Source organism: Accipiter gentilis, chromosome 16, assembly GCF_929443795.1.
Source record: "Accipiter gentilis chromosome 16, bAccGen1.1, whole genome shotgun sequence".
Taxonomy (NCBI): Eukaryota; Metazoa; Chordata; class Aves; order Accipitriformes; family Accipitridae; genus Astur; species Astur gentilis.
Window position 1 is genome coordinate 23,283,642 of NC_064895.1, and position 17,670 is coordinate 23,301,311.

At 44.4% G+C, this 17,670-nt stretch overlaps 2 protein-coding genes across 9 annotated transcripts in view; one reads left to right on the top strand and one right to left on the bottom strand.

The window, feature by feature from the left end:
* Nucleotides 1-103: 103 nt before the first annotated feature.
* TP53I3 (tumor protein p53 inducible protein 3) lies at nucleotides 104-15,326 on the bottom strand. Of its 4 annotated transcripts, XM_049818470.1 has the most exons (9): nucleotides 15,159-15,326; nucleotides 13,585-13,713; nucleotides 11,819-11,956; nucleotides 10,525-10,630; nucleotides 4,436-4,578; nucleotides 3,484-3,751; nucleotides 2,045-2,257; nucleotides 1,250-1,446; nucleotides 104-480 (listed from the first exon to the last, which is right to left on the bottom strand). In XM_049818470.1, exons 1-9 carry the CDS (start codon nucleotides 15,273-15,275, stop codon nucleotides 292-294), a joined length of 1,500 nt encoding a protein of 499 aa, XP_049674427.1. In that variant the 5' UTR covers nucleotides 15,276-15,326; the 3' UTR covers nucleotides 104-291. The 4 variants fall into 4 exon arrangements, with proteins under 4 accessions (XP_049674427.1, XP_049674424.1, XP_049674425.1 ...); XM_049818467.1 differs by lacking the exons at nucleotides 10,525-10,630; nucleotides 11,819-11,956; nucleotides 13,585-13,713; nucleotides 15,159-15,326 and adding exons at nucleotides 5,206-5,397; nucleotides 6,230-6,358; XM_049818468.1 differs by lacking the exons at nucleotides 104-480; nucleotides 1,250-1,446; nucleotides 2,045-2,257; nucleotides 3,484-3,751; nucleotides 4,436-4,578 and adding an exon at nucleotides 7,421-7,868.
* FAM228B (family with sequence similarity 228 member B) overlaps nucleotides 15,226-17,670 on the top strand; it is a 17,674-nt gene continuing 15,229 nt past the window's right edge. For 2 of the 5 annotated variants that reach the window (XM_049818472.1, XM_049818474.1), the window contains exons 1-2: nucleotides 15,227-15,356; nucleotides 17,016-17,123. The gene's annotated coding sequence lies outside the window, so the exon portion shown is untranslated. Of the gene's footprint in view, nucleotides 15,357-15,528; nucleotides 15,648-17,015; nucleotides 17,124-17,293; nucleotides 17,384-17,670 lie in introns of those variants that run through there. The other 3 variants (XM_049818477.1, XM_049818475.1, XM_049818473.1) reach the window with 3 other exon arrangements.

A 17,670-nucleotide genomic window follows, 5' to 3' on the forward strand; every position in this document is an offset into this window, starting at 1 on the left:
AAGGCGGGGCGGGAAAGGGCGGGAGAGCGCAGGAAGGGCGGGCCCGGCGGTTTCCTCCTCCGAGGAGGAGCGTTCGCCGCCATTTTGTTGAGGCGGTCAAGACACGGTGCCGTAGCTGCAGCCTGAACGTTTTTATTAAACGTGTGCTGTAAGGCTTTGCTTTACCACTCCTTTTTGGCTTCCTCCCACAGCGAATCATCCCAGATTTGGAAGCAGAAAGGGCAGATTCTCAGCTTGTCAAACACCCCTAACGATTCTGTCCCCCAAACAACTACAGCAGTAGGCCTCTCTTTAAGACGAAGCAGGCATTTCGATGACAATTTTGCCAATATTCTTGTTTTCTTCCATGATCCTGTGTGCCTCTGCAATCTCCTGCAGAGGGTAAACACTGTCGAGAAGTGGTTGGAGGCGAGGGGAGGTTCTTCCAGAAAAATACGGTAGCACGTCTTCTGTGAAGGCTTTCACCAGGCGTTCCTTATACTGAAGAAAAAAAGCATTTTGACGATCATTTCCAATCATTTCATTCACAGAGGTACCTCTAAGCACTGCATCCAAAATGCGCACAGTTCTCAAGGAGACACTTCCTGACATTTTTGTAGTGAGGTGGACATGCAAACATCTGACAGGTGTAAATGGCAAACAAGAAGAAAACTTGTAGATTTATTGAATTAAATTCTCCAAAGCAAGTGGTACAAGATCAGTGCAGAACCATCTAAACTCAAACTGATAAAAGCTCTAGAGAATATTACATTTTAGGCCATGGATGGAATGTATCCTAGGGCTCTGCACTGCTGTCTTATACTGTAATATCTTGAGAATCTTCCACATAAAGTGATTTTTCCTTGGTAATTTCTGGGCATCCAAATGGCCTTGGTCTCTACCTTGAAAAATGATCTAATAGAAGTTCCCCCTCCCCCCCTCCCCAACTCGGTCAGGCTGCCTGATCACTTGAGTTTTGTTTCTTCTTAGGCCAAATCTTTAAATTATGGCACTCGTTAAGTACGTTAAAAAGTCCTAAGTATCATTCCTCTGATTCAGTAGTTCTAAAAGGGATGCATTTGATAAAGAAAGGGAAATTGTAACTTAATTTTGCAGTGTTTTCCAGAGCATGTAGTAACAGTTCAAGGTGGTGCTTTTTTTGGTAATGATGTGTTAGATTCTGCTTTAACACTGGTATCCAAAGAAAGCTCTCGAAACTATCATCGATTTTAAGATCAAACTGTATACACTGTTCATAGCCATTACTTGCCTCCTTGTCTCGTGATCGTAATAGACTTGTATGGATGCTTGCTCTTTTGGAAAGCAGCCTTGCAAGCAAATCTCCATGTACTTCACCTCCACTCAGTAGTCCATAAATAATCCACCGGCCATCAGTACTCAGACAGTTGATATTCTTCTCCCAGTATGAGCCACCAACACAGTCTAAAATAAGATCTACTCCAGAACCTCAAGTAGAAACAGAAAAGATTTCAGCAATGTAGTCGAGCTGCATTAAAGGTAGAATAATTTCAAGAAAAACTAAAACCTTATTCTTTATAGGTACAGAATCAATCCTGCAGTTATTTACATCTTTCTACCAAAATCACAATGATTTCTAAGGAATTCTAGAATCAGGCACAAAAAAAGAATCATTATAGATACCCAGATGCAGATTCTGTCATGAACCATACCAAATGCTTAGAAAAGCTAAATTTTTCTAACAGTAAGAGAAGTAAGTTTTGTTCCCATATTCAAATACTTACAAAGACAAGTGCAAGGATTTGGTCCCACAGTTCCTTGTGGAGGCAACAATAACACAGGCACAATATTTATGCCCCAAATGAACCTGAAGCCAATGAGAGTCCATGCAGAAAAGAGAGCGCAGTCAAACTAAGGAAAGATACATTCTTGGGCTGAACAGGATGCTAGGTTGGCTAACAGGGTCAGGACTGTCTGCTCCTTCACTGACTAAGGTGGCAGTTGAAACTGAGTGTATGTGCATACACGTTAGGAGGTACACACTCCTCCTCAACTGTAACAGCGTCTTCCATATAGAAATTCTTACCTTGGGTGAATGCCAAGACCTTTTCACTAAAATCTTCATTCTTGTAGTTGAACCCCACAGCTGCTCCCGCGTTTGTTGTTGCTTTCAGTTTCTCTTGAGTTCCTGCTGTCACGATGGGAATAGCTTTTGCCAGTCTCACCAGCTGAATGGCTGCCATACCAACTCCACTAGCTCCAGCATGGATCAGCACTCTTTCACCCTTCTGTACTTTACCTGAAGGAGGGCATAAGTGAAATGGTTACCCTTTTGGCATCACCTTTGGATTAAAACATGATCGGGGTGTAAAATACTGAAGAGGAAGCTGAAAGAGATGCCCTTGAGGGGGCTTTGTTTACATCTTCATATCCTTCATAAAAGAAACAAATTCAGCACTAACGCAGCTCACAGTGTACCAACAGGAGCTCTATTTCACCAGCTTCAGTGGAATGACTTTAGCTTGGCCCTGTCCAGTTCTGGGCATCTGTGACCAAGATGTTTAGGTGAGTGCAGTCAGCCTTTTCATACCAGGACCATCCCCTGCCGCCAACAGAAAACACACTCGGAGGATGTTAATACTGCGAAATCAGACACTCAACAATGGAGAAACATAAGAAGTGCTGGGTAACGTTAAAGACCAGTGCTACCTATCATTTTACCATCTACCGGTTGCCCTAACGCATTTGTTTGTGTTCCACTGATTGCTACTGGAAGTGAGGCACCGAGTAGTCCTGGAGGCATGGTCCTAATTGACCACAGACCCCCAGGAAGCAACACTGCTTGAAGTGAGTCTGCATTTCAGGTAGTGAGGAAAGTTGCTTGTTTGTAACCCCTGTTCTTTAGTGGAGCTTTTAGATGCTACTGCTGAAGAGGGTAGAAGGCGGCTATTTGTCAATGAGGAAAACCCTGGCAAGTGCTACTGTTAGTGCCTCTATAGCACGTTTTCGAAACAAAGAGTGTGAACTTATGTCTGTTTTAAATCAGCTCAGAGGAGATTGTACCAACAATTAATGTCTCTATGAAACAATGTACAAGAAGATATTGTCTACTGTAGATCCACAGGCAATTAGTGGGAAAGTTCATGATATGGTCACGCTTGCAGCAAGTCAAATCTTTAGAAGTAAGATGCGTTTTCAGTTATTTGGAGAACATGTAAGTTATTTCAGGGTTTAGGCTTAATGGAAATTGCCATTCAAGCTGAGAAATGTAGACAAAAAACTGACCATCTTTCCATATCCTTCCTTGTAAATATGCAATCAGCAGAGTAAGTTGTGACTGGGGAGATGTGGTCAAGATTCCAGGGTTTGGGTCTGGCATACTGGATTCTGACCCATGTGAATGAGGTGACAGAGAAAAGGTTCTTCAAAGGCAAACAGCATTCAGATGGAGACAAGAAAGAGGTTTCATAACAGAAAGGAAAACAGGCTGTTTTGGTAGGATAGACTTGCAAATATGCCTCTCACCTACAAAATGCAGCAGCTGAAAGGCTGTTAACCAGGCTTCAGGAATGGCTGCAGCCTGAATAAAAGTCATATCACTGGGAATTGGCATCAAGTAGCCTTCGGGTACTGTAACGTATTCTGCCTGGCCACCTCCGGAGAGCAGAGCCATCACTGCATCGCCAATCTTCCACTGGCCCTTGCAGCCAGGTCCGAGCCCAGCCACACTCCCAGCTGCTTCTAAGCCTAAAATATCACTTGCTCCTTTGGGGGGAGGGTACTTCCCTCTCCTCTAAAATAAAAGAAGAGAGAGGGCAAAGAAGGAAAAGCCACACATCAATGAGTGTAATGACCTATGATATTTTGTTCACGTGCCTCCAACCTAAATTCCTATTTATTTAATCCTAATTTTGCACTGTGTAAATGTTCCAGTAATTTGAGGATCTTCTATCCTCTGGCAATACCTCTTGTTTCCTAAGTATGTTTTATTCTTAAAACTCTGTGTGCAAATTCAATTTGTTGCGAGTCCCCTTTGTCCAGGCCAATCCATGCTGGGGAGGTATTATGGTCTCCAGTTGCAAAGCATGGCTTTCAGCTCAAATTAAAGCAGCTCAGACTTAACAATTTGAACGTGATTTTCCCAGTTGAGCCAGTGGAACATTTCTTGTTCATCTCAAATGCCCAGAGAAAGGTCTAAGCATCTAGTAAGACCAGAGCTTTGGTTTTACAACTTTTCTTGAAAGGCAGCTACCTTTCCATGCCACCCCAGCATTGCAGTGACCCAGATAAAAACATTTATCTGCTGAATCAACAGACATCTCTTCTTTCAGCCCTATGAACATTCCCTTTGAAGTCCCCCACCCAAATGCTCACCAGGCCCAACCTCTTAACTCTTCAGATTTGTCAAGACTTCAGGTAGGGGCTTGAAAATTTGGTATAGTTTTCAGGTGCATAAATCTGCTTAACATACATGTACCTGGAGTAAATCAGCCCTATTCAGAGCGCTGGCAGAGACCTTCACAAGAACTTCTCCTTCTCCTGGGTGTGGTTTCATCACTTCTTTCACATAGAGATTTTCTGGGCCTCCTGGGCAATCAAAGTAGGCTGCCAACATTTTCTCTGAAAAAAACCCACAAAACCAAAAAACCTGGCATGAATGCAGGCACACTTACGTGCAGCTGGAAAATCTCAGTAATCAGTAACGACAGCTCCACAGACTCCACTCTGCAGATGGACAATGCAAACTGTGACACGGGTCGACGGTAGAAGAGGGGAGGGCTGCCTGAGAAAGCGTAGGAGTTACAATGCAATGAAATACATCAACACTGGGACACAACATATTGTTGCAAAAGCCATTTGACAAACCATGAAGATCACCTTGCATCCTCATAGGTCTTAACCCTGCACAGAGCTGTGAGTGGATCCAGCAGCCCTGACCATCCACCCACCTTAACTGTAAAATTAACACACAAATTAAAGCAACATCCTTTGCTCTCGACTTCTGCATGATTAGGGCCCCAGTGCTCAACTGACTAAAGGACACAGGCCCTTAAAGTAGTAGACACAAATGGGATTTTAAAACCCTCAGCAGAAAGAGCCTTTATTTGACACATCTAAAATCACGTAAGTGCTGCTTTATGATTCAGCCCATGGATGACAACTTGAAGATACACAAAGGCACGATGGTGACCTAGCGCAAATGAAAGATAACAAATGGTTTTAAAAATTACTATTTATTTCCCTTGCCTCAGCAGGTGATTCCTGTGTGCCTGATTTGCTCTGGTAGAGGGTCCCACTGCTGCAGGAGTATTTCAAGTAACTCCTCAGATACAGTTCCTTGCTTTTGGCACCAGCAGTTGTTGAGATGGGCCAAGATGTCAAGCCTCCTCCCGCTTGGCAAAATCAAATCTGGAGCAGTCTTCCCTCTGCCCCCGGGTGCTGGGTGGAAGGAGATGAGAAGAAGAAGGAATCACAACGGGAATGACTGTGTTACTTCCCAAGAACTGGTACTATACTGAACATGGTATAGGGGTGCCACCCACAGATGTGCGCAGGGTGGGCTGCAAGCCAGAGCCTCTTCAAGGAAACAGCATTGTGTGATAGACCACCATGCCCTCTGTAAAAATCACTTGCATTATGGTAACTGCACAGGAAAAGCTAAGTGCATATTTAATTATTTGTGATAAGACTGCAAATGCGGAATGATAAACACCTTGAAACCCCACGAATGTAAATCCCCACGGGGTGGTGCTCTGTGGCTGTTTTACAGTGAGTGAATAAACACTTCCAATTATTCATATAAAATGTAACTCAAAGGCTTTTCTTTCAGAGGCTGGCAGTCTATTTGTTGTTTTCAGCTGAACCATTTAATCCAGTCCAACAAAATTTATCTATTAGCACAAAAATTTCATGGGAAGCTCACCCAGAAACCACCCTGTAACAGATGCTTCTGCTCTCTTAACTGTCCAGGTTTAGTCAATTAAAAATAAGATGCAAAAGAAGCTTTTGTCCCTCTTCCAACACAGTTTACTAACCTGCATTTTTATAAATGCTTGTCTTTGTTGTTAGAAGCAGACCCACAAAAATAAATTAAAAAATACAGTGAGGATCCGAATATCCACATCGCTTTCAAATGCACAGAAAACTGCAGGAATTGAAAACCAAGTTTCCAACCAAGTGCAACAACTTCAGATTGTCAGATCTGCCAGCAGTGGCCCAAAACAACAATTTAAAGAAGCTATGTGGTTTCTGAGCACAATTTGAGACTCACCTTTTTCCTGTAAAGAAGGGAGGATGTTCTCTGCACCAGGAACGAACCCAGCCTCTCCTTGGGAACAGAGTCTGATCCCAGTTCCTCCTTTCCCAGCTCTGCCCTCGCTATCAGCCATTCCCCAGCAAGTCAAGGGGTGGAACAGGATGAGGTTGTGTTTTACTTTGGAGGGACAGACATGAGCAGAGTCAGAAATATTAGTACATCTCACCATTATTTCTACCCACGGACCTGGTTTATTCCACGGATTGAGGCAGAAATCTACTTTCCCCTTCGTCATTGAGGTAGAGATCTGCTGCTCTCCCCCAGCACACAGGGAGGTTTGGTCTAATGCCTCTGCTGTGCCGATCCGCCGGATACGTGCCTATTTACGTGTTCTCGGGCAGAGCACTGGACTGCTGCTTTCATTTCTGAACTCTGAGTAGTGCAGACGAGATTTACTGAAGTTGCATTAAGGGCATGTGAGCTGTGACAGTCCTTATGCTATACATCCACCCGAGGAGGCTTTATTGTGCTCTTGTTCCCATGAGATGTCAATGTTCAAAGTTTACTGGTTCACGTCCGTCGGCCTGCTGCATTTCTACCTGATGTTTTAGCTGCCTGATCGCACCTCTTTGTTGAGCTTTGCTGTTTCCCCCAGAGGGAGAAGGATCAGATCATGCCTTTTTTCCATGTCCTAGTCGACAGCTCTTGAGTATTTGAGAGTTGTCATGGAATAAAACTGGCACTTCCGAGTATTTAAAACTTATAAATCGTATGTCTGTCCATGTGTGGGACTCTTCTGTGGATTTTTTTCCTATTGATTTTGAGGGTTTGGGATTCAGACTTTTAAACTCTTCTTTGAAACTAAACTAATTTAGAATCACATGTAGCTAAAAATTCTTTTGTTCTCAAATGACTCAAAAGAGTTAACAGTTTGTTTCTGCAGATAAAAAGATCATGGAGCCTGGTCTTCTTGAGACTGCTCTTTACCTGGTGGTGTAGGCAGAGCTTCAGCTGTCCCCTGTGCAGTAATGAGTTCAGTCAAATGTGGATTCTTTGATGTCTTACAGTACACACAGTCTGATTCAAGCCTGGTAGTGACGTTATCCCTCCTCCCCAGTCCTCACAGAACTCTGCAATCCACTACAATTTAATCAATTACAATTCAAATGGACATGTTAAAAACGTTTTATTTGTAATACTGAAAGATGTACAGGACAATCTGAAAATATGTTAATGTAACAATTTCCTTCGTCCCTTGGGTCTGTGATGCTAGCATAGCTTTAATGCTGTGAGAGAAGTTTCTTTTTTTAGGGAGATTAATAATTTTCTTATCTGGAAGCAGGCTAAAAGACAACATTAGAAAGATTAAGCAGAGCATCTTAAACCAAATCCTGAAGACATTACTTTCAATTCAGTTAAGAAACTTAGATGATAGACGCATAGGGTAGTCCTCTTATGAGCAATCAGTCCTCAAGCGTTCTTGAAAAAAAAGAAGGAAACTCAGCAGTTGGAATGTTGTAAAGCAGTAGTTTCTTGCTTAAACTGGATAGCGCTTCAAACTTCTACACTTTATTTCCTCATGAGCAGTCCTTCAGAGGTTGATGAAGTTCAAGATTTCTACTCGTTCAGCTACCTTTTTCTCTAAAGTAGTCCGCTGTGATACAAGGAAATAAATAAAAAAAATTGAAAAATCAACAATGATAAAAATCATATAAAGGATTGCTTTAAGGAAGATGCTTTATTTAAGTTCAAATCCACCTCAGACTATACTGTACTCGAAAGAAGACAGCTGTATTGCTAGCTGAAAATTGAAAATACTAATACCTATATTCATGAGGTATTATCTGTTTTAAAGAATAAACACTGAACACTTTAAATCATTTTTAGAAATCTCTTGTAACATGCTGAGAAAAGCTACTTTGTTTTCTTTTTGCGAAGAAATAATCCAGAACAGCAAGAATAAACCCCAGAAAATACACATTGTCAAAACTGCTGCAGATCTGGCACTGGAAACACTGAGACCTTAGACTTTACTCCAGAACAGTGGCCAGTTATGGACAATGTGACTATTTGCAAGACCAGATAAGTTGTGTGCAAATGGTTACAGGATTTTGCAAGTGTTGACATTTTTTGCAGTCTCCAAACTTTACACTTTCTGCCTTCCTCCCCTGGCAGCAAAGAAGCTGGTATCAACTGTGATATGGCTCCTGAATTTATTACTGAGGCAGCTGGACAGACTTGGGGCTAAATAACACAATGGCACCTTTTGGATCTGCTTGAGCTCCATTTGTAGTACTGCAGGAAAAGACTAGGATAAAGATAGTCTAAGTTAGCTTAAAATATAAGCCCCAATGCTTAGATTTTGAAAGCCTCATTAAAGCTGCCCTAGATGGAAGCAATCCCTTGAAAACACTCTGTACCTGGAAGGACCATTCTGGTTTGGTAGTATTTCATACCTGTTTTGACCCAGTGATTAAAAACTCCTATTAATGCTACCAGGGTGGGAAATCTGTCTGTTCCTCAGTTCATAGCCCAGCACATAAATGTCCCCCAAAATTCATATCATTTGAAGTTAATGTGCTGGCCATGCATGTCAGTGACAACGATCTTTAATACCTATCCCTAACAGAGCCATCACAGCTGCTAATTACGACAAGGATGAGGCAGAATCATGTCTGAAGCACAAGAAAATTGAGGCTCTCTAGGCAGTGCAGTGCTGGTACAATGGTTTTGTGCTCAACCTGCTACGAGACACTGACAAAAACAATGGCCAAGAACTAGAGAAAGCAGAACATAACATAAAGCAGCCTGAGGTTGCTCTGATAGTTGAGGCTGAAATGAACATAGGAAAGATCCAAAACCCATGGGCAATCCACTTCCCTCTTCTCCTGGCCTGTCTGCAGTGAGATGCATTTTGGTTAAACACAGTGCGGGGCTGTGAAGTGTGAAGAAGTGGAGAGGCTGCAGTGGAGGCCAGTCTCTGCCAGCCTGGCACCAAGCACTGACCCACCAGCCAAGAACCAGTTTTCTGAAGATCCAGCAGGCAAGATTGTTCTAAAACCTGCATTATAGCCTCCCAAAATCCTGTTCTTGATCATAGATTTTTGAATTGTAAAAGCCTTTTGAAAAAGGTTTGATGAAGGATTTGTTACTGAGAGTCTTGTAGCTCATTCCAGACAAAACAGCTTATGGCCCAAAACACAAATTCATTCTACTTACTTTTAGGCACCTAAATGAGGAACAAAAGCTAGGAGCACAGTGGGCCTACAATTTTATTCCTTTTCAGTGAAAGGAGATGGGCATATCCATAAATGAAGTTGAATCTTATTGCTCTACAAAATATTCCTTAGAAACACCCTTAAAATTCCTTCAAAATTCCTTACAGTTACCCCTACCGTGAGAATCAAGGCTATTTTGGGAATCTGCTCTTGTGCATTTTATCCATTTGGATGATGTGACAAAATGATTGTATCCTTGATATGGAGTCAGCCATATATTACATCAATAAGATGTGTAACTCTGTTATTTAACTCCCAGACAAAATTTAATGAAGAGTGGTTAATCCTTGTCAGCACCTACACACAAATGGAAAGCTACATTTGAGATGCAACCGGGGTTCTGCAGCTGGGCTGCGAAGGGCTGGGTTTTGCAATATTCCCAAATGGGGAACAAAGAGATAGATGTTAACACTTAAGTCCCTAAAACACTGAGCCCAAGAGAGAGGAACTTAAGAGGACTCACACAAAGGGAACTTAAGTAGGAGAGGGAAGGAAATGGGCACTTCTGTTAGAGAAGAGGTGCTTTGTTACTGTGAGGCAAGGAAACTAGCTTCATGATGTCTCAAGATTTGCATGTAGAAAAAGAGACTCCAGCTTTCTCCAAGAGACTAGGCAGAGAGAGAAAGTTTGAAACCTTTAGAGAACTCGTGTCTTTGAAGAAGTGGGCTGTGAAACAGAGTATCAAAGCTGGTGCTCTACAAAAGTGTGCTTAAGACCTCAGCATTAGGCATATGAAGTCAAAAAATGTGACTGCCAGGTCCCATTTTGTTGAAGGGTAACTAACAGAAAACGTGTGCCAGAACAGACAAGGAAAGAGAGTTCAGCAACCTCTTCATGCCCATGGAGGCTTTGGAGCGCAGTGGGTTGTGATGTCTGGAGAGGGTTTAGCTTGGAGCCATAACCATGTCTGTGCTCAGTTTGCCGGATTTACAGGATTTGGTAGTTTGTCAGATTTTTGAAGCTGTTTGTAAGGGCAGAGCTAATCAGCGAGATGCCGGCATGCAGGAACACAGGTACAGCCATTTCTCTTACCTAGTTTCTCCACAGCTTCCACACACACACTGGGATACATGCCTACTCTGTAAGTAGCAACCAGGATGAAAGTCTTTGTCTTCACAATGATCAGGCCTCCATCTGGCTAGATAATACAGAAAATTGGTGTAAGGTTACAAGGTTCTAAAAAAATACATAGGTATATATATTGCCTGACAGTGTGGGCCAATTACAGGCATTTTCTTTGCCAATAGTCCTGGGTTTTTTTTTTGGGGGGGGGAGGCAAATACTGTCTTAAAGTCTAAGCCAGGATGCAGGCAAACAGTGACAGTGAATGTTCTGAAGACTGCTGACTATTAAAGCAAGTCAGTCAAATGCTTTATTATATTGCCTGTTCTTACTTCCATTGATTAATGTTTATTGCAGAGCATTTTGAAGAAGTGTTATCCTAGTGCTTAACATCATATGCAAAAGCACTGATAAACGCAAATAAAATAGCATTTTACATGAAAGCACGCCCAGTATTTTATGAACCCTGCCTCCCAAACTCTGCCTCACCAATGTGTAATAAGGAATGGAAAAAGACATTGCAAAGTACTGCATTTTTCTGAAACAGGATCCAAATTTAAGAGCTGCTCAGCTTCTTCTGCAAGTTGCTTAGCTCATTTCAGGATAGATTTACTGGGGAGAGGAAGAATTAAGAAGACCTCAGTAACAGCCAGTTGGATGTATTTACTTCACAATGTGTGACTTGGCAGTAGTAACAAAATTCTGCCATCTCGAGCATGGCTGCATGCAGCCATGTTCTCAGTTTCTGTTTCTGAATTTCATAGGTGAATTACTGAGGCTGGAGTCCCACAGGCTGAGTAAGCTGTCAAACAAGGTCCTGCTCACCCATGTCTCTTCTCTCCCCTGACGCAGTTACCTGGTCCTGCTACCTTATTCTGGCTGTGGGCTTGCCAGGCCCTTCTATTACCTAATTAATTAATTAATTAATGAGGCAAGAAACCATCCCAGAAAAACAATGAAGTGGTAGTTTTTTCTCAGCTTAGGAAGATGAACTGATTTGAAGGAGAACATGACAAGCCCTATAGCTGTTGTTAGGGAAATGAATGGCGTTACCTATCAAATTTGTATTATACACTGACACTTTTTTTGTATTCTGCATCGATTTCATTCCACACCTGCTGGGAAGGTGATATGGAGAGAAAGAAAGAAAGAAGCATGTGAAGGCTTTCTGCTCATGTTATGGTATTCATGTAACCACGCAGCGAGGGAAGGAAGTGGGAAGTCTCCAGATTTCTCAGGATAGCCACAGCTCTTGTCAACGTACGTTTTGAAGATAGATGGAATGCTTATCTGCGCGGACACATTTATAGTACTTCTCCTTGAAGTAGAGTCCTCCCCTTCTAACTTGCAGTAAGTTCTCATAGAAAGCGTAGATAAGGTTTAAAGCATTCTCTGGTGGCACCTGTGTTATACAACACAGTGTTATGGACCAAAAATGCATGTCTTTGCAATGATGAACTGCTTTCCACCCTCCTACTGTCTTTGATAGTTCACTTAAAATTATGATGTAAAAAAAAATTACCAAAAAATATCTGCCTGGCTTTGAAACTAGACATAGTTTCTGTACAGTCCACTGTATTTTTAAAGTCTCATTTGATACAATCAGCATAGATCATGATTACTATCTGTGTAGTCCCATTACTCAGTGACACTTCTCTAGGTAGGCAATGTGCCCTGTGGTGACTGGACCCTTCTGTTGAAAGGCAATATAGGGTAGGACACAGCCTTCCCTGGGCTTGCGCAGAGCTCAACCAAGGATGCCAATTTCAAATATTCTTAGTCTTCAATGGGAAAGTGTAACTTTTAGCAAGTCCAGACCAGATCATCACACCTCGATGGAGCAGTCTACACAGGTCACAAATCTGGTCAGGTCAATGAGCTCTTGCGGCTCAGTATATGTGTAACTGGGTCACTGGTTTGGCAGATTTATATTCAGCTGGTTGGATGAGATGATCCAATGATCCCTTCTGGCCTGAAATTCTTTCAAGTCAGTGGAGCTGATGGTAATTTACACTGTCTGAGGACTTTGCTCTGGACCTCAGCACATAATCATCTGCCTTGCCAAAGAGCCAGCAGGCTGGCATCTCTAAAAACTGTGGTTTATATTAAAGATCATTTACATGTTAAAGATGATGTCACTAGAGGACTGATGACTCTCTCTGCTGAGAATCTGTCCCCAGGGTTGGGGCTGTCTTAACAAAAGCTTCATCTTCTGAACACATTCTTCTGAGCATGCTAAGCATAGCAATATGTACCCCTGGAAAAACTGCCTGGAAATGCTTGAGAGCTGGTATCATGGGGATTAGGAGAGGAAGTGTTACCTTCCAATGACATAAGGATGACTGTGGTATGGGGAGCATTTCTGAACTAGAAAGTTCTGACTGTGTCAGGGAGTGCGTATTAGTTTTACCATATAATATGATCAGAAGTGCTGCTACTCTGCTGTTTATCAGCTGACAGACAATGAAAACAGATAAGCTACAACTATACCAGCAAATTTCAGGTGCCAGGGAGCAGTTCTGAGTACTGTCAGACCAGTTCAGGTAGAGTTTTGGCCTGGGCCAGCAAACACTTTCCCAAACAATTCCAAGGCACATTTTACAATATTAGAATGGCCCAGGACTGCTCCCCATAGGCAACCTGGTACAGCCACACTGTTTTAGGGGTTATAGTATGGGCATGCCACATTCCATACCAGCAGGTCTCAGTGCCAGAGAATGGACCTGCCTACACCTGCTTTACTGGTGGAATCATTGAGTGCTAAGTGGTTAAAAAGGACTCCTTGAAAATGCCAGTTAAATGGTATCTTTCTTCCAAAAATCAAAGATGTGAATTTAGCAATCAACTTTACAAGTTAGCCTCTCAACACAGCAGCTAGGCTGCACCCCTGTAACTCCATCTCTGAGGTTGTAAGAAGCAAGTGTATTTAGTAGAGCTCTGTGCTCCCTGCTGTTATCACTACTTTGTGCTCTAGATTCCCAGAGTTTCCACCTCTGCTCTCACTTCCTAGTACACTCTTTGATATCTTACATTAAAGCCAAAGGTTGATGCACAGACTTTTCTTTCCTTTATGTTGATGATAGCTGCGTTTTCCACATGCTTTGTTCTGATAAGACTGTCATTCAGCAAAGCCTGGAGTTGGTTCATTTTCCTTCTGTTCTGTAAAAAGAAATAGATGTATAAGTGTTCATTCCCCTTCCCTTTCTATTGGAAACCAGATCCTCCTCCAAGTGGGATTTAGGAGTTTCAGCAGAAGTAATGCTAGGCCTCAGATAAGCAATGTAACAAAATAAAAATCCTAAAAACAAGAGAGCAGCAGAACAGACCAGCAGGAAAACAGTTACCTTTATCAGGAAGGCCATAAAAGTCTAGTTACATTTTTATAGTGTAAGTATTTCTGGGTTCTTTTTTTCCTGGCATTTAATTTTCCTCTCACTGAGGAAACAGTCCACAGTGAAAACACTGAGAAACAAGATAAAATTTGCTACAACCAACAGATCAGAGCAGAAATTGGGGTGGGGGGAGTGGGTGTTGGTTTCTGGGCCAGGCTTGGCCCAAAGCAAAAATTATTTTCTTTTTAAATAGTCAGCACTAACATGGTGGTTGTTAGACCTCTGGGTCAGTGCGACATTACTGGGCTGCTGCTTGGGGATAAATCCTACATTTCTCTCATGTGATGGTATCTCTGGCTGTCTGCATCAGCAGCAACAAGAGAAGTTAAATGTCCGTTAAATCTTCAGAGAATTGCCAGTAGGCATCTTGTTTACTTCAATCCTGGCCAGCTACTAGGTGCTGGCAAAACTTGCAGGCCGACAGTTCTGTTCGTGCCATTGTGCTCAAATCGTAATTAATTAGTAGAAAACTGGTATCTCCTTATCACTAGAGTACAGCCATATCGTACATCGTACTTAAATTTTGAGTTTCATAAAGTCAGTATTACGCGACAATGTATGAAATCTTGTAATAGAATTTAGTAAACTAACTCTGGATAAAGCTTGTGGCTTTATTGCTACATAACCTGGAAGGGTTTATTTTACACGAGGGTATTGGAAATGACATTCATATCGCAAATAAAGCAAGCTATCAGGCTTATCAAGCGGCGTAGCAAACGGCCCGTCATAAAGACATCAAGCTAGAGCATTTATTATTAACTCCTGAGCAATGAGGGTGTATTTGAATTTTAAACCAAGAAGGAATGAGGCATGCCGGTGAGGGGTTCGAGGCCGGGTCCCAAGCGCTCCAAGAAGCCTGGCAGACGGCCGGTCTGGGCCTTCCCTTCGGGCTGCCCTCCGCTTTCTGCCCCCAGCCAGGCCGTTCCCGGGCCACACATCGCGGCCACGGCCCGAGGCAGCCCCGTCGTCCGTACCAGCAGCCCCCGGCCCGGCCCGGCCCGCTCCGCCACCGGAGCCGCCTGAGGCGTCTCCGAGACAACCCGCAACCTCGGGAGCCCGACTGCGCCTGCGCGCCGCCCGCCTTCCCCGCATGCCCCACGCGCCGCCGGGGATGCTGGGAGTTGTAGTCTCCCGGCCTCTACCTCACGGACGCGGGAAGGCGCTCGGCCCCGTTCGGCTCGGCTCGGCGCTGGCGGCGGCGCTGCCTCTCACCTGCCCTGGAGGCCGGCTGTCCTCGCTCCTGATTGGCTCACTCACCCAGGCTCTCCCTTTCTGATTGGTGGGAAGGCGACGGAGCCCGAGGGAGGGCGCCCAGGTTCGGGTTGCCATGGCAGCCAAAGACGCTGGGAGGCCGGGCGCGGAGGGATCCAGCCGTGCCCTCCATCCCGCCTCCGCCCGGGACGGCCGCCGGTGGGTGCTGGCCCTGCAGCCGGGGAGACGGATCGCTGTCCCCACGGGCGACCCCTCCTCTTCCCGAGAGGCTGGGGGTGATGGGGAGGGAGGGCCGGGACTATTTTCTCCGGCGGAAGGACACGGAGGGGCGGTGTGATCGATGTGCGTGCCGGAAGGGGGGCGCCGCCGCCGCCGCCGCCGCCGCCGCCATCTTCCCCGCGGTTGGGCTTCGCCGTGCGGCGTGGCCGTCAGTCCCGCCGCGGCCGCTTTCCGCCTCCCCTGGAGCCTCCCGGAGCCTCGCTGGAGCCGGTGAGGGCATCCCTGCACGGGAGTGTGGCGGCGGGGGGGGGGAGGTGCGCGGCGCTCTGCTGCCTGCCCTCGCCTCCCCTCGGGCCTGTGGGTCGCGCCTCAGGGCTGGGCAGGGTGCGGGGCAGGCTGGGGCCCTGCGGCCCTGAGGGGGGGCCGGCCTTTCCCTCTCACTGGTGTTGGCCCCATCGCTGCCTCCGAGGTGGAGGGGCCAGGGCCGTGCCTGTGGGCCCTCTGGACGGGTGGCACGTTATCTGTTAGCTTAGCATTCACAGATTGCAAGGTTCTGTTCATAGAGCTGCCCTATTTGCCCTAGAGGCTGGTTCTCTCCTCCTTCTCTGTCCTGGCACCTGAGGGAATCAGCTGGGACCAAGCCACCGGTAAAGGCAGCCAGCCGTACTTGCAGAGGGTGACAGACGTTGACATGTGAGGCTACAGGTGTGGCCTGCTTAAAGGCTTTTGTCAGAAAGGGACTTTTGAGAGGACTGAGGCACGTGTGAGGATACTTACTTTTTGTCACAGAAATGATTAAAATTTGTCTTCTCAAAACTACTGCAAAGACTCCTGCTTGGGCAGAGACCATGTGTGAATTTTAGCAGATGGGTGGTTGGGGGAAAATGTTCTGCTGTACTGAACAGGACTCATGAAGCAAGAGAAACCTGTCTTTAAAAAAATTACTGATACAAAGCTGTACTGCTGACAGCAAAGCAGGATGCAGGTACATCTAGCAAGAAATTTTAGGCAGGGTTATTCTCAGGTTTGATCATAGTAAAACAAATGTCCTAATACAGAACAGCCAACCTGCTCGTGAGGTTTAGCATTTGCGGACACAACTGTGAGATTAATTTAAAATCTTGTTTTATCTGTTCAAATTTTGGAAGTCCTTTACTGTGTTTCTGTCCCAACACATGATTAAACTTAGTTTTAAGACTGGCAAAACAGCTGGTATCTCATATAAGTGGGCCCCTGCCTCTGCCAACCGTGGAAAGATGGCATCTTATAGCAAGAGTCCAAACAAAACAGAAAAAGAAAGGATTAAGATTAAGTGGCAGCTTTAGTTATTAAGATAGGGAAAAAAAAATCTGCAGCTAAAGATGTTACCACATGTGATTTCTTTAAAGCAGATTGCTACAGCAGGCAGATTTTTTATGTTTGCTCTGTTTTGTCTCTCCTGGGTTCCCAGTCCTCTGTGATGACAGCAAATATCTCCTTTGCTTTGTGCTCACAGAAGGGCTCGGTCTTTCTTTGTAAGATGGATGGAGTCTTAATAGTAGTTACTGAAAACAGGTGGAAATGAGGCTAGTGGAGGTTTTTGTTTGTTTGTCCTGTAAACTTAAAAACGATACAAATACGTATTTTCTTCATCTTAAGCTTGTCTAGGGATTTACAGCATCTCTATCTCCGAAGAACAAAACTGCTTTGAGTGGAAGGAAATCTGCAAAAGATGGCCTGAAGCAGGAGCCTGTGGCACCTTTGCAGGTAGGTAGGATATACTGCTCATAGGAAAGTATGTTGACTTGTCTAATACCAAGTTTGTAGCACCTCAAGTATCCAGATGTTCTTCAGTCCTCCCTGTTTGCCTGTTTATTTTCTATCAGAAATTAGCTCAGTGCTAATCAGGGTGTGCTTGCTGTTATTTATCCATGTAGGTAATGCAGCGCACAGCCTCCTTTAATCGGTCATTGCAGGATGAAGAATAAACTGTGAGGGTCATTTCCCTGCTCCTCAAAGACCACGAGGTCAGATATGCTTTGCAGCATTCCCTGAAGCTTAGTAGACTCGGGCCGTCTGGAAAAAGGGGAGATCGTTTTCAGAGCAGGGGACTTCTCACAGGGAACACCAGCCTCCATGGCAGGCACAACACTGCAGAAACCACAGGCACATGTAGACAAAAAAAATCTTCATTTCCAGATGGAGATAGGCAGCGTACCTGCTTTCCAAATCATGTAGTAGTGTCCTAATTGTAAGCCCCTATTTTACTCTGTGTCTTTTGTCTCCTCTGTACAGAGAAGGCAGGAAATCATGT